We start from the raw sequence: 16,975 nt of genomic DNA, 5'->3' as shown, positions 1-16,975 counted from the left end.
TTGACCCTGAGAATCCCCCTGGCACGAAGGTACAATTTAGCATGGCCAATGGACCTAACCCACACGTCTTTGAAATGTGAGAGGAAACTGGAGCACCCAAAAGAAACCCACGCCAATATGGGGAGAATGTGCAAATTCCACATGGACAGTCACCTGAGACCGAAATTGAAGCCGGGTCCCTGGTGGAGTGAGGCAGCAGTGCTAACCACTGTGCCACCGTGCCACCCTCAGTTAATCATTAGAAATATACAGTGGGAGAAGGGGAGAGCAATAGAGTTTATCACGAAACATAGGCATCGTAAAATCCAGCGTATTGATCTGGGAAGTGTTTCACTGCACCTGTTTTGGTCAATAGGTTAACTGTCTCACGATCGCATCAATGTCTTGTCTCCATTTTGAAATTTAAAATGACCTACATGAAAGTACAAAATGTGTATGACAACAGGCTGACATAAAAATGGCGGCATGGTGGCACAGTGCCACCCTCAGACAGAAAGGAAAATGGTGTGGTAATAAAGGTGAAAATGAAATAAATTATGAAAATAAAATCTGTATCAGAGAACCACAAGATGTGCAAATGGTTCCAGGAGATTGACAAAAGAGGGAGGGAAGCATGGAACATTTAGAAACATTGGAAAAAGCTCCCATATGATTGGGTACATTTGGAAGCGGAAAATAATTGGCTGATGCTGGGAACACAGTGTTGCCTGTTGTTACATGGCCAATGAGGTGATCTGCACTTCTGGCATCATCGACTTTTGGCTTCCAATAAACTCCTGGGCCGCTGGAGCCTTTTCTGCTTCAAAGCATCTGCAGTATTTTCCTCCGATACAAGCAAAATACTGCAGATGCTGGAATCTGCAACAAAAACAGAAAATGCTGGAAAATCTCAGCAGGTCTGACAGCATCTGTGTGGAGAGAGTCGAGCCAACGTTTTGAGTCTGGAAGACCGTTTGTCAGAGCTGACAAAGGGTCTCTGGGCTCTGATGAAGGGTCATCCAGACTTGAAACATTGGCTCTGTTCCCTCTCCACAGATTCTGCGAGACCTGCTGAGACTTTCCAGCACTTTCTGTTTTTGTTGCAGTATTTTCCTTATTGCTTTCAGCTTACTAATGTCATAGAATCCTGCAGTGCAGAAGGAGGCCATTCAGCCCATCGAAACTGCACCGACCACAATCCCACCCCGGCCCTATCCCCACAATCCCATGCATTTACCCTAGCTAGTCCCCCTGACACGAAGGGGAATTTTGGCATGACCAATTCACCTAACCCACACATCTTTGAATATGCAGGAGGAAACTGGAGCACCCGGAGGAAACCCAAACAGACACGGGGAGAATGTGCAACTCCACACAGACAGTGACCCAAGCTGGGAATCAAACCCGGGTCCATGGCACTGTTAGTGCTAACCAGGTGTAACTCGACCAATATCCTCAGCTGCTGTGTTGCCAAGCCAACCGATGTAAATTTGCAACGCACTAAGGAATGAGGCACCAGTGTGGATGAAACACGTTGAAATGTGCCACAAAATTTGGACCATGGTTGAATAAAAATTCATACCATATAGTAATAAAGTCATTGCCGGTTTCAGTTTGCAGCAGTGTTAAGTTGACGTGAATCCCATAGCCTACAGGCACTGTCACTAGCCACGTACAATCCTGAGAGTTTGGATATTCATTTGGATAGCCAGGAGAGTAGATTGTGCCATTGTAAGTTGTGATATTGCCTCCACAGGGAACTGAAAACAGAGGAACAAAACTCTCTTTAGGGCAACAAATGAGTGTCAAACCAGTTAGCAAAAACAACTGTTTTAATTGTTCTAAAAAGCAAACTATATACGTTTTGTGCGCATATCTGATAGCCAGCTAGGACAATTTTTTATAAGATAAATGCAAATGCTACTGTCAGCTTATCACTGTGATTAAAAAGGCAACACCAGAAACAATTAACTAATTACTATGTGCCAGACACTTCGATTTTTGGCTATGAGTAGCTTAGAATTAGTGTTGCACAGATATCAAGTTGACATCATCATTATCACTTAACAATTAAAGCCTGAACTACCTTCAGGTATCACAAATGAATCTGTATAGGTTTTAGTAGCATTCGAAAATACTGATTAGACAAAATTATTTTAGAATAATTCAGGTCTCTAAACTACAGGTAATAATAGATAAGATGGGAAGACAATACAGATATTCTAATAAAATAGCTAAATTTCTACTATTCCTATTTCATTCAACCATTCCATTATTTGTAAAATATATGTGCAACAAGCAATACATATTCAAGAATTAAAACTCTATTTCAAAATGTGTCTTGAATATAGATTTTGTGGTGCTAAGTACATACAATTACACATTGAATAGTCTGATACAGTACCAAAAGAAAGAGACATGTTGAAGCTATTCACTTTGTGCTCATCAGGGTACTCTGCATATGAGAGGAAAATGTTGATTGGCTGGCAAGGGGATACTGGTTGACAGAGACAGTTGAAAACTACAGCAGTTGATAGTGACTGACAAAAAACTGCCAAGCATTGTATGACATTTAAATAAGGTAGCTTGGTCAAGGCATTGCACTGAGGAATTCATCAACAAATGGCTGTCATTTATTTTGTTTGGCAGAAACAGGCACAATGTGTGTATATGTTCTTTCTGTGCGCAAAGAACGACATATGTAGATATATAGAGCTATATATGTAGCTTTCAGTACAGGCAAATGCACCACACTTTGAGCCCGAATGACAACCTTAATTTCAGTGCCAGCGTGATGTTAGGTATGTAGGCCATACATCCCAAAGACTGGCAGATCATATCAAACAGCATGTCCCAGCCACTGTGCGCAATGGGCAAGATACAGACCATACCCAACCAGCCCATGCTTGCAAAATTTAAAACACAGTGTCCAACATCAGATGTGATTCTGAAGTTTGCAAAATAACCTTCAGCGTGTTAAAAGTTATGCTGACAACCAGTCCAAGATTATCAGCATGGCACATTTGTGTGCACTGGAAGTTACATATATTAATACACAGACAGAAAGAACACATGCACACATTGCACTTATTTCAGCTAAACAAAATAAGTGACAGCCATTCATTGATTCATTCCTCAGGGCAATGCCCTAACCAAATAGGGTCAAGCTGCCAGGTTTGAATTTCAAACAATGTCTGGCAATTAAATGTCAAGTCACCATCAACTGGTGCATTCCCCATGGCAATGTCTCTTTTAATCAGCATTCTCTTCTCATGCAATATAAATTGTTATTTTCCCCATATACAGGTATTCATGTGAAGTCCTGATCAGTGCAAGGTGAAAAGCTTTGACATGTCTTTTTTTTCAGCAATACTCAACTTCTGTACGACCAAGTGACTAATCTTATACAGTGCACATTTTAAAAAAATGAAATATATTGCATTTATTATTCGATCAAAATTAAAGTTACCAATTACCAAAATCCCTGGTATTAATACAGAGCATGTCAGTTGATGCTGCACCCCTGAGTTTTACTGTTTGAATGTTTAAAGCATTTTATAAATGGTCACTGATCGCAATAAAAGGGATAAGACAAACCTTCACATCTTGGTATAGGGTGATCCCAGTTTCTGTCAACTCCATGCTGACAGATTAGAACAGGGTGGCCGATAAGGTGATAGCCTGGCAAGCACTCAAAGGAAATTGATTGCCCGACGTTGTAACCAGATTCTGTGATGATGCCATTGGCAAACGGTAGGGGATCCGCACATTCGTGCAACTCGTATGCTGAAAGGAAGGTAGTGAACTTTAACTGTGCATTTCTGTTAAGTTTCTATTATTCAGAGATATTTTGCATATTGTCTAACAGTTGAGTATTATGGAGCAAAGGTACTGAAATTCATTAAGAGCAAATAAATAGGCTTGATCAATCTTCAAAAGGACGTAGAAGTATTCATTTTCATGTAACTATACCATTTCCAAACCACAAACCAATTATTAAATTACAAGTAATGAAAGGAAGCACGTGAATAACTGTTTTTGAATTACTTTGGGGAGGCGATGGCCGAGTGGTATTATCGCTAGATTATTAATCCAGAAACTCAGCTAATGTTCTGGGGACCCCCGGGTTCAAATCCCACCACGGCAGATGTTGGAATTTCAATTCAATAAAAAATATCTGGAATTAAGAATATACTGATGACCATGAAACCATTGTCGATTGTCGGAAAAACCCATCTGGTTCACTGAAGTCCTTTAGGGAAGGAAATCTTCTGTCTTTACCTGGTCTGGCCCACATGTGACTCCAGAGCCACAGCAATGTGGTTGACTCTCAACTGCCCTCTGAATAAGGGCAACTAGGGATGGTCAATAAATTCTGGCCAGCTAGCGATGTCCATGTCCCATGAAGGAATAAAAAAAAACTTAACCTGCATAGTTCATAGCATAACACCGTGGGTGGATTCTTGTTCTCCTCACCACGGCGGATTTAGTGCTGGGGAACATTTGATCGGGCAGGAGGACGGCATGTGGGGACTCTGCCATGTTAGAGTCATTGTTTGAATTTTCCCGTCCGGCCTGCCACGGGAATCGTAAAGGGTGAGACACGGACCATGCAAAGGTCTGTTAACCTCTGGCAGGATTTAACGGTTTCGGGGCGAGCGAGCCATACAATCCCGCCCATAGAGTCATACAGCACAGAAACAGGCTCTTCGGCCCACCATGTCTAAGCCGACCATCAAATACCAATCTATACTAATCCCATTTACCAGCACTTGGTCCACATCTGACTATACCTTAGCGATTTAAGTGCTCATCTAGGTGCTTGGTAAATGTTGCGCAAATATTTGCCTCCACCACCCTCTCAGGCAGCGTATTCCATATTTCCATCACCCTCTGGGTGAAACAATGTTTCCTCAAATCCCCTCTAAACCAATAACTCCTCACTTTAAACCTATGCCCTCTGGTCACAAACATGTCTTCCATGGGAAAAAGATTCTTATGATCTATCCTATCTCTGCCTCTCATAATTTTGTATACCTCTATCTCATCTCCCTCAGCCTCCTTTACTCCAGGGAAAACAAACCCAACCAATCCTGTCTCTCCTTATAGCTGAAAATTTCCATCCCAAGCAACATCCTGGCGAATTTCCTCTGCACTCTCTCCAGTGTAATCACATCCTTCCAAGAGAGTAGCAACCAGAACTGCACACAATACTCCGTTTGTGGCTTGACCAATGTTTTGTAAAGTTGTACAAAGACCTCCCTGCTTCTGTATTCTGCACCCTGGCTAATGATGGCAAGCATTCTGTATTCCTTCTGCACCACACTATCTACCTGTGCTGCCACTTTCAGGGATCTATGAACTTGTACACCAAGGTCCCTTTGTTCCTCAATACCCCCCCAAGGACGGGGTAAATCTTAATCTTATTCATTGTGTGTATCCTGCTCTTATTAGACCTCCCAAAATGCATGACCTCACTATTATCAGGATTAAGTTCCATCTGCTATGGCTCGACCCAACTTATCAGCTGATTAATATCAGACTGTAGCCTAAGACTATCCTCCTCACTATCAACAACACCACCAATTTTTGTGTGATCTGCAAACTTACTAATTATACCTTCTACATTCACATCCAAGTCGTTAATGTAAATAACAAATGGCAAGGGTTCAAGCACCGATCCCTGTGGTACACCGCTGGTCACAGGCTTCTTTTAATCACAAAAGCAGCCCTGCACCAGCTTTGCCTCCTATTAACCAGCCAACTTTGGATCCAATTTGCCAATTTGCCTTGGATCCCATGAGCTCTAATGGTTTGGACCAGTCCTCCATGTGGGACTTTGTCAAAGGCGTTACTGAAGTCCATATAAACCATATCAACTGCACTACCCTCATCAATATATTTAATTACCTTTTCAAAGAATTGAATTAAATTAGTTAGACAGGATCTCCCACCAACAAATCCATGCTGACGATCATTGATCAATTCCTGCCTTTCTAAGTGTTGATTAATCCTGTCCCTCAGAATTTTTCCCAATGATTTCCTTACTGCTGACATTAGAATAATTGACCTGTGATTAGCTGGCTCCCTGCTCCCCTTCTTGAATAAAGGTATGACATTAGCTATCCTCCAGTTACCTGGCACTTCAACTGTGGAAGAAGTCTCACAACACCAGGTTAATGTCCAACAGGTTTATTTGGTAGCAAATACCATAAGCTTGCGGAGCACTGCTCCTTCGTCAGATGGAGTGGAAATGTGCTCTCAAACAGTGCACAGCGACACAACATCAAGTTACAGAATACAGAATCTCCACATCATGACTTCAACTGTGGCCAGCGAATACTTAAATATCCCCATCAGGGCTCCTGCAATCTCTTCTCAAGCTTCCCATTGCATAGATCTCATCAATCCTGGGGATTTATGCACCTTTATGCCCACTAAAACATCTAATACCTGCTCCTTATTCAACTTAACATGCTCCAGAACTTCATCGTCCCAAATGAAATCTCCAGCTACAATGTCTTTCTCCTTTATGAATTCGGATGAGAAATATTCATTTAAGATCTCACCCACATCCTCTAGCTCCATGCACAGATTACCCCGATAGTATCAAATGGGCCTCATTCTTTTCCTGATCATCCTCTTGCTCCTAATATACTTATAAATGCCTGGATGTTTTCCTTACTTTTATCTGCCAATGATATTTCATGGCCCCCTTTGTCCTCCTAATTTCTATCTTAAGCGCCCTGCTACACTCTTTATAATCCTGAAGGCCCTCCGCTGTTTTTAGTGTGCTACGTCCACCATATGCTTCCTTTTTTTCTTTATCAAATCCTCAATAATCTTTGACATCCAGGGTTCCCCGGACTTGCTGTCCTTGCTTTTCACTCTTCGAGGAACATGTTAGCTCTGAACTTTCACGATTTCACTGTTAAATGTCCCACTTTCCATTTTCCTGCAAGTAGTTGTTCCCAGTCCACATTTACCAGATTCTGTCTAATGATATAGAAATCGGCCTTCTTCTAATTCAGACACTTGATGACTGGACTATCCTTATCCCTTGCCATAATGACTCTGAATCTTAGAGAGTTATGATCATTATCCCAAAAATGCTCATCCACTGACACTAGCCCCAATTGTCCAGCTTAATTCCCGAGGATGAGGTCTAACACTGCCCCATCCCAAGGAGGACTATCTACGTACTGGCACAAAAAGCTGGCCTCAGTGCGCTTTAAAATTTTCACCCCAGTCTAATCCTGTCACACAAAAGTGATTCCAATTAATATTGGCAAAATTGAAATCTCCGGGTTCTATAACCCTATTCCCCTCATGCCTCTTTGTGATTTGCCTACATATCTGCTCCATTATCTTCCCTGAATTTGGGAGGTCTGTAATGTAATTCCAGCAAAGTGATCACCCCTTTTTTATTTCTAAGCTCCACCCATATGGCCGCATTTGAAGAGCCTTCTAAGACATGCTCCCTCATTTCTGCAGTGATGGTCTATTTTATCAAGAATGCAATGTGCCCTCTTCTCTTATGCCTGAAACTTCCATACCCTGAAATGTTGAGTTGCTAGTCCTGCCCTTCTTTCAATCAGGTCTCAATAATGGCAACAATATCAAATTTCCACATGCTGATTAACGCTCTAAGTTCATCTGCCTTACCAGATAGTCTCCTTGCATTAAAGTAGATGCAAGTTATAGCCTTCCAATCCTCCCTTATCATGGCCATGTCTTCTCTGCTTGCTGGACTGACCTAGTTTTCCTTCTATATCTGACTGCATGTTGCTCCCAACTATACGTCTATTGCGTGTCCCATTTCCCTGCCAAATTAGTTTAAAACCTCCCCAACAGTACAAACAAACCTCCCCAACAATGAACTGGACCCACTCCAGTTCAGGTGCAACCCATCAAGCTTGTATGGGTCCCACCTCCCCCAAAAACTGCCCCAGTGATCCAAAAATCTAAAACCATTGACATGTGTCTCTAATTTCCTGATTTATCTGCTGACATAATGGGCTTACCTATTAACTTGTTTATTGGAAAGTCAGTTTACATTGAAGAACAGAAATGCGGCATCCTTTCGTTAATATGTATTGATGCATTTTGGGAAAATGTATGAACAGTAGCAATTTTCCTCATGCATGCTCGGATAAGCAAGTGACTGAAGTGGCGAGGGCAGAATCTTGTGGAGGCGTTGGAGGTCTTAGCTGCCAGCTGAAGAGCCAGCAAGAGCCATCTGTTGTCTCTTTTGAGAAGGCCTGTTACATCTTGTAATCCTGGGGCACCTGGCAGGCCAGCGGCAGGCCTTCCCCTTGGAACAGCACAGTGGCACAGTGGCCTCACAGCGCCAGGGACCCGGGTTCGATTCCCAGCTTGGGTCAGTGCCTGTGCGGAGATTGCACATCCTCCCCGTGTCTGCATGGGTTTCCGACGGGTGCTCCAGTTTCCTCCCACAGCCCAAAAGAGGTGCTGGTTAAGTGCATTGGCCATGCTAAATTCTCCCTCAGTGTACCCAAACAGTTGCCAGAGTGTGACGACTGGGGGACTTTCACAGTAACGTCACTGCAGTGTTAACGTAAGCCTACTTGTGGCACTAATAAATAAACTTTAAAAAACTTAAACTTGGGGGCCACTCAAGAGGGGCTGGGGAGTCAGATGCTATCTGCTTTACTGAACAGTAATGCCACTGGCGAGGGGGTGGCGAGGCCGAGAATCATTGCTGGATCCCTGGTAGAAGTCAGCGATGGTGGAAGGGGTATCGCGGGTGAGGCATTGGGAGGGGAGTTGGCAGCCAGGGCAGGGGGTTGCCTTGCAGTGAGACCCTGTCCTTCTCCTTGCTGGGTCTCTCGATCAGGCTCTGTGGCTATATGTACATTTGAAAGAAGGACCCATTATATGGAGGGCTGACAGATGTTTCTGTGGCCGCAATCGAGGCTCTTGAATGGTATGTTGCCTCCTTGGTGCCAGTGTCAGGGATGTCTGAGAGTTGCTGCAGGAGATTTTGAAGGGGGAGGGGAAACAGCCAATGGTCGGTACAAACAACATGGGTGGAAAAAAGGATGAGGTCTTGCAACAGGAATTTAGAGAGTTAGGCAGCAGATTAAAGAGCAGGCTTCGAAGGTTGTCATTTTAGGATTATTTCCGGTGCCGTGTGCTACTGAGTATAGGAAAGAACGATAGGCCAGATGAATGTGTGGCTGAAAGAATTAAAACTGCAATGAAGTTACTGTGAAAATCCCCGACTAACTACACTCCAGCGCCTGTTCGGGTATGCTGAGGGAAAATTTAGCATGGCCAATGCACTTAACCAGTGCATCTTTCAGACTGTGGAAGGAAGCCGGAGAACCTGGAGGAAACCCACGCAGATATGGGGAGAATGTGCAAACAGTGACCCAAGCCGGGAATTGAACCAGGGTCCCTGGCGCTGTGAGGCAGCAGTGTTCACCACTGTGCAACCATGCCATTCCAAGGGGAAGGCTTGCCACTGGCTTGTCAGGTGCCCAAGCAGTACAAAGTTTAAAGGTTATTTATTGTTGTCACAAGTAAGCTTACAGTAACATGGCAATGAAGTTACTGTGAAAATCCCTGAGCTGCCATTACGGCGCCTGTTCAGGTACACTGAGGGAGAATTTAGCATGAGCAATGCATCTAATTAATAAGTTTAAGTTTATTAATTAATTTTAAGTTTATTTATTCGAGTCACAAGGAGGCTTACATAAAGGAAAAGTGATCAAAGCATGAATCATGTTCTACTGAAACAAGAGGAAAATACTCGACATTGCATTGAAAAGGGTAGAAGAGTCTGTTGAAAAACCCTCCTCACCATGTTTGCTACTTATATTTAAATGAACGTACAACTCTGACTGAAAAAAAGCATCCCCTGCTTTTGAAAGGTCAAAAAAGAAATCCAAGCACCTGCTCCCCTCTATTGATTGATGGGCAAGCTGCTTTAAAATGCAGAATACACCATCTGCTCTTTCAATTTCAGCCTCTGGAGTTGGAAAGCTAATGCTTTGATATTTGTGGCCCTTATGAATGCTTGGCTGAGTTCCAGAAATGCAGGATTTTGAAACAACTATTCAGAGGAATGAATGACACTTTTACGAAGTTATCACAATATACTCTGTATCTGATGTGGTTTCAGAGCCCATGGCTGTTTATTTACATAGCTAATGGCTGCTTAAAGAGTTAACTATTTTCAATGGAGAAGTTTTGTGCTGCAGAATCAATTGTGTGTTTGAATCAGAGTTTTATTAGATATGCACTGACTTTTTTACAACTGAATGGCACGATGGCACAGTTGTTAGCAATATTGCCTCATGGTGCCAGGGACCCTGGGTTCGATTCCCAGCTTGGGTTACTGTCTGTGCGGAGTCGGCATGTTCTCTTGTGTCTGCGCAGGTTTCCTCTGGGTGCCCTGGTTTCCTCCCACAGTCCAAACGACGTGCTGATAAGGTACATTGGCCATGCTAAATTCTCCCTCAGCGTACCCGAACAGGCATCAGAGTGTGGCGACTAGGGGATTTTCACAGTAACTTCATTGCAGTGTCAATGCAAGCTTATTTGCGACACTAATAAATGAACTTTAAATTGAATTTTTAAAAAACTTATTGCTTTGCATGGCTGCTGAGGATTGTACATAGTGGATATTAGGTGAGCAGCTATGGTGGATTTATTGGGGTCATGGAGGGGGTAGATGGGTGGTGGGAATTTGAGGGAGCAAAGAGTTGCATGACAGATCTGAGGGACATGGGGTGAGACAGGAATGGATGTGAGGTTGAGAGGAGAGGTTAATCAATTTGGAAGCTGAACTGATGTCCCCAAAAAACAGATAAGGTCTTCCAATCAGCCTGTTTCCCCACCCACATGTCTTCCACATTCCACCTTGGCTTGCAGAATGCATCAGGACCCTTGTCTGAAAGGACAAACGTCCGGGGCAAATCCGTAACTGAGTTGGGTGGGCATTTCAAAAGGCTGATACGTGTCCAGGCCTCATGAGTCCACCCTGTCTCAGAATAAGTGGTCAACTATTTAGGACTGAGAACAGGAGAATCAAAGGGTTATGAATCCATGGAATTATCTGTCTCAGAGAGTTGTGGATTCTTAGTCATTGAGAACATTGAAGAAAAAGAGCGACAGGTTTTTATGATAAAGGGCATTATGGAATATGGAAATAGCATGGGAAAGTGCAGTAGAAGGTGAGCTATGATCTTAATGAACAGTGAAACAGACACAAAAGGACCACGTAGCTCATTCTTGCTCTTATTTCTTAAGGGCTTATTAATTTAGATTGGTAAAAGAGCAGTCCTGTGGGTAAATGGTGCAAGTGTGCATACTATTCATCCACTATGAGTTGTCCAATTTACTACAGTGTGCACACAAAAAAAATGCAAAAATGATGCCTGGCTCAGACAGCTCTTATGAAGCTTGTTCTGGAAGATCATACATATTTATATAAATATATATACATCAGAACCCACTCCTACCAGGAAAGATTCTTTAATGAGAAAAAAAAATACTCAGACTAGCTCATCAAAAGGGCACAGGAATTGTCTATCTCTTCTCCCAAGGGTCACTGCCGTGTTCTCCCCTGTATATCTCAAGGGTGAGGGGGGAGGCGGTGGGGTGAGCTTTGCACCTCAAAAATTAATTTACTCTTCTAATTTTCCCTTCTGTTGGTCTGCGGGGAATAACTGAAGGTTGATGATTGATGTTATGCAAAGATAGAAACAAGGGAACATAGCCAGAGGCATTTAGGGAGACCATCTGAATTCAAGAACATGTAATCGCCTTCAACAGCTTCACTGCCTTGCAGCATATATTAAGCACGGTTTTGCTTTCCAGTATCACGGTCAGCATTGCACTAAATGTGCCACCATCCAACATTAACACCAGCTGCATCTGCAGCTTTGCAGCGCAGCACACAAAGATGGAAACAACATAAAATTATCTGATGCTGGGGGAGAAATAAAATTCTTAACTGGCTTATCGTGGTTCTTTGGTGGCACAGTGGTTTGCACCTGCTGCCTCACGGTGACAGAGACCTGGGTCCGATTCCAGCCTCGGTTCACTATCTGTGTGGAGTTTGCAAATTCTCCCCGTGTCTGCGTGGGTTTCTTCCGGGTACTCCGGTTTCCTCCCACATTCCAAAGATGTGCGGATGACGTGGATTGGCCATGTTAAATTGCCCCTTAATGTCAGGGGGATGAGCTAGGGTGAATGCTAGGTTATGCGGTTAGCGCCTGGGTGGGATTGTGGTCGGTGCAGACTCGATGGGCTGAATGGCCTCCTTCTGCACTGTAGGGATTCTATGATTCCAATTGAATTGCGGGAAAAATAAAGCTTTTTCTAATGAGCCCAGATTGCAGCATCTTGTTCTGTATTTCTCTGTTCCCTTTTAACTCTCTCTCACACAGACAGAAAGATAACAGGAAAAAACATCTCACCCACTCCTTGCATCTCTTTCTACCTTCAGTATGCATCAAAGTTAGCCTTTCATCGTTTTCTGGTCCCCTCCTCCCACTGATTCCTACTCTGATGTCTTTAGCATTAGAGTGAACTATTCCCTTTATTTACACTAAGGTTCAAGGGTTAAAGTTTAAAGTTTAAATTTATTTTATTTGTGTCACAAATCGGCTTATATTAACACTTCAGTGAAGTTATTGTGAAAATCCCCTCGTTGCCACACTCTGACGCCTGCTTCAAGTTATGTTGGGGGGTTATTCAAACAATTGTACAAAGTTCCAATAACTTTTGCTTTCTCTCATTACTGCTCTGTTGCTGAAGCCATTGACTCAAGTTGGGAATCATAGAATCATATAATTATTGAATCATAGAATCCCTGCAGTACAGAAGATGGCCATTCGGCCCATTGATTCTGCTCCGACAACACCCAGGCTCTAACCCCATAACCCCACATATTTACAGATGCTAATCCCCTTGACATTAAGGGGCAATGTCGCACAGGTAGTCCACCTAACTCCCTCATCTTTGGGCTGTGGGAGGATACCAGACCACCCAGGGAGGGGGGGGGGGGGGGGGGGGGGGGGACGACGGGAGGGGGACGGGAGGACGGAGGGGACGGGGACGGGAGGACGGGGGGGGGGGACCCCATGCAAACATGGGGAGAACGTGCGAACTCCACATAGACAGTCACCCGAGGCCGGAATTGAACCTGGGTCCCTGACACTGTGAGGCAGCAGTGCTAACCCCTGTGTCACCGTGCCGCCCCATAGTCCCATGAGCCCCAGTGGTCCTTAAGCGTTTTGCCAAGTGTTTCTTCAAGACCACAGGATGAATGTTGGTAAATTTCCACACTGTGGATAGTTCCAGAACTCAGCCTAATCCCATCCTTAACTGATATCTCACAGAGAGTACTCCATTTTCTCGGCCAGATTTTAGCTGAATAGCTCAACACTGTACCCTGATCATTTCAGCATTCAATTACCTGGTATGTTAATGTTGCAATCCTGTCACAATGAAGTCTATGCTGTAGTTGGAAGTGAGGGCAGCTATTAATAAATGGGGAAGGGTTAGGGCATTATTCTTAAGTATATATGAGAACCGGTTTCCATTTGTGTGGGGAAGAAAAAAAAATTGTGCCTATGTTCACTGGGTTTTGTGAGTGAGTCAATGTTAAGGAAAGACTGGCTCCAGAATCCTCCATCACTCAGTGAACGAGCAATGAGTTGTGACCTAGTGAGCCTACTGACAAGCTTTATTTTTTAAAGACTGTTCCTTTCCATCTTGATACACAGAAGTCTAGTCGTGATTTAAAGAACAACTTATGAGACTCAAAGTGTGCACAAAACTAAATTCCTTCTCTCAAATTTTAAAGTGAAAGTTTTTTTAAAAGTTTATTTATTAGTGTCACAAGTAGGCTTATATTAACACTGCAATGAAATTACTGTGAAAATCCCCGAGTCTCCACACTCCGGCGCCTGTTCAGTTACACTGAGGGAAAGTTTAACATGGCCAATGCACCTAACTAGCACGTCTTTCAGACTGTGGAAGGAAATGGGAGCACCCAGAGGAAACCCACGTGGACACGGGAAAACGTGCAGACTCCGCACAGACAATGATGCAAGCTGGGAATCGAACCCGTGTCTCTGGTGCTGTGAAGCAGCAGTGCTAACCACCGTGCCATTTGCCACTAGCTTGGAGTCCCTGTCCTTATTTTTCCCATATCACCAGAATGTTGGCAGGTTATGTTGTACGCAGAATGTGACAAGCTCTTTCAGCCTTTTGCCAAGGAAAACTCCAGCCCTACCTGCATTTTTTCAGGGGGAAACAAAATCTGATGGTGGACTTGCTGGTTCAGGATTTCTTTTGACTCAACTGTAAAAATACATTTCTAACATTATATGATTGCCAGTTAATCTATTTCTCCCTTGAAAAAGTCATTTGTCAGTCAATGAATGCAGAATCAGGGCAGCCACCAGGCACGAAAAGGGTTAAGATTGTTGCTATTTTAGGTCAATCCTCAGATATTTTAACTGATATAAGAACAGTCCCTGTGAGGCTAAGCTTGTACTGTAGTTTATTATATAACAATAAAAGCAATCCAAACGCACATATATACTTTCCCCAGACTCCCTGTCTAGTGAAGTTCATAAATCAGTCAGCAGTGCCTCTCGTACATTAGAATTCAGCTCACAAGCAAAACAAAATTGTGTTCGAAAACTTGTGTGTGACAGTCAATATGACAGCTATTCCCCATTCACATTGTGCATTGGCTATCCTATTTGTGCCCACCAAGACTGACTATGAAGGTTACATTATGAAGTCCCTGGCTCAGTTGAATTAACTGACGTTAATGAGATATCTTGCTTCCTATCACCTCAATATGTTGCCACCATTCCCCTCCTGATGACTGCAGATATCCTGTGTACTTATTGAAAAATTGAGATCTCACTTGCAGTGGGTCTGAAGAATGAGAAACGTTTTCTGGTGAGTGTTATAAAATAGACAGTGGATGAAGGATTACCCAGTAACCAAGTACAAGCGATCTCTCAATAAAACTGCTGTAATCATGCCATAATCATTACTGCCCCTCCAGCGGAAATGTCATTAATTGCCAAATGCGGAACTTACCAGGAAATATTGGCATTTAAAATAAATGTGGAATTCAAGCAGTAAGGTGCGTATAAACTGATATACCAGTTTAATCAAATTGAAACAGCAAATATAAATGGGTCTCATATTTTATATCATTACAAACACATTGACTGGATTACTGTTTTACAATTGTTAGTTATCAAACAATTATTTCCCATTTTGAGATCCAATGACAACAAAATGAAAAGATAAAGATGAGAGTGGCAAAAAGAACAGGCCACAACCCAGGCTGATAAGACATGACCATGGCAACAGATGCCCCACATGCCACAAAGTCTGCACATCCCAAATCAGCCTCTCAGCCATCTTCACACTCATGGAGGACATCTGTCATTGAGCAGTGGGATTTTTTTCCGACGAGGTGTTAAAAACTGATGGTTTCAAAAATCAATAAAGGGCCGGATCTCCCCACCCCCAACCCTCCCCTCCCCCAACAGCTGCCCATAGTGTGTTTGGTGATGGCAGAGGAGGCCCGCCATTGGCCAGCCATTGGATGTTCTGGTCCCACCATCGTCACTGTGCCGGGGTTTCGCTTTCAGCATGACTGGAAAATCCTGCTGGAAGGTTCCGGCCAAAGTCTTTGTTCTCAGCGTTTTTCATATAATTGCAGCCACTTTTCTGACCAAATGCTAGTCTCACGGTACCGGCGTTTTTCATATAATTGCAGCCACTTTTCTGACCAAATGCTAGTCTCACGGTACCGGGTGGGGCATGGGGTGGTTGGGGGTGGGGTGGGGAGGTGATTCTTACCAAAGTTTCTCCAAGTGGCAGGCTCTGACAGATTTCAAGCCTCTTAGTCTTATAACTATAAAATCCCTACGGTGCAAACCAACCAGACCCTCCCTACCCCCATAACCCCATGCATTCACCATGTTTAATCCACCTAACCTACAAATCTTTGGACACGAAGGGGCAATTTAGCACGGCTAATCATAGTATCCCTACAATACAGAAGGAGGCCATTCAGCCCATCAAGTCTGCACCGCCCACAATCGCACCCAGACCCGATTCCCATAACCCTGCACATTTAACCTGCTAATCCCCTGACACATGGCCAATCCACCTAACCTCCACATCTTTGGACTGTGGAAGGAAAATGGTGCATCCGGAGGAAACCCACGCAGACATGGGGAGAGACCATGCAAACTCCACACAGACAGTCACCCAAGGCCATAATCAAATCCAGATCCCTAGAGCAGTGAGGCAGCACAGAGAGTACTCCAATTTCCAGTACAGAGCCAGCAGGACAAACTCCATTGGATCAATGTGCCATTTTTATGGGGTGTCCTGATCAAAACAAATCTCCCCCCCATGGAGGTATTGGAGGTTCTCCCCCTACCCCCTGTGCCAAAAATCATTGCTGGTATTCCGAATCCCCCTCCCCATTGCCACAATCATTGGTTAGGAATTAAAAAGTACATCCAGTCAAACTCGGGTCTTCTATTCTCAGATGTGACACTCCAGTATTTCAACAATGTACTCACCTAATATTTTCTTCCGACTGCTTACCTTGGTATGTAAGTCTGAAGCCTGGCTTGTTTTCTGAGTGATCACTGTGAAAGTATATGGTTGTCTCATGAGAGGTTGACATCAGAGGAGGTGGAAGTTCCGCCCCACTGAACCTGCCAATCACCGAACTGGTGTCATGTGGCCCGTTCCGAATTTCAATGAAATCATGGTTAGGTTCAGTGGAAAAGTTCAGAAATTCAATGTATGCACCTAAAAACAACACAGAATAAAAACTGTCAGTTTCTGCTGCAGCTTTACAAGGTCCTATTATAACTATTCAAATGCCCTCCTTGCAAACAAAGGTGCATTACGTTTGACGTATTTTTAATGATAATTGTATTCATTAAGTGAGGAAGGCCAAGAGTGA

At 43.5% G+C, this 16,975-nt stretch overlaps 1 protein-coding gene across 1 annotated transcript in view; it reads right to left on the bottom strand.

Annotated features, from left to right (window-relative positions):
* The window catches only part of csmd2 (CUB and Sushi multiple domains 2), a 1,866,499-nt gene that overhangs the window by 199,769 nt on the left and 1,649,755 nt on the right, over window positions 1-16,975 (bottom strand). Inside the window, exons 41-43 of the mRNA XM_078237109.1 lie at window positions 16,609-16,818; window positions 3,577-3,765; window positions 1,562-1,739 (exon numbers count right to left, since the gene is read on the bottom strand). Coding sequence (XP_078093235.1) covers window positions 1,562-1,739; window positions 3,577-3,765; window positions 16,609-16,818 — 577 coding nt within the window. The remainder of the gene's footprint in view (window positions 1-1,561; window positions 1,740-3,576; window positions 3,766-16,608; window positions 16,819-16,975) is intronic.

Source organism: Mustelus asterias, chromosome 21 (assembly GCF_964213995.1).
Source record: "Mustelus asterias chromosome 21, sMusAst1.hap1.1, whole genome shotgun sequence".
Classification (NCBI taxonomy): Eukaryota; Metazoa; Chordata; class Chondrichthyes; order Carcharhiniformes; family Triakidae; genus Mustelus; species Mustelus asterias.
The sequence above is the reverse complement of the archived record's forward strand: the minus strand, read 5'-3'. Positions and strand labels throughout refer to the sequence as shown.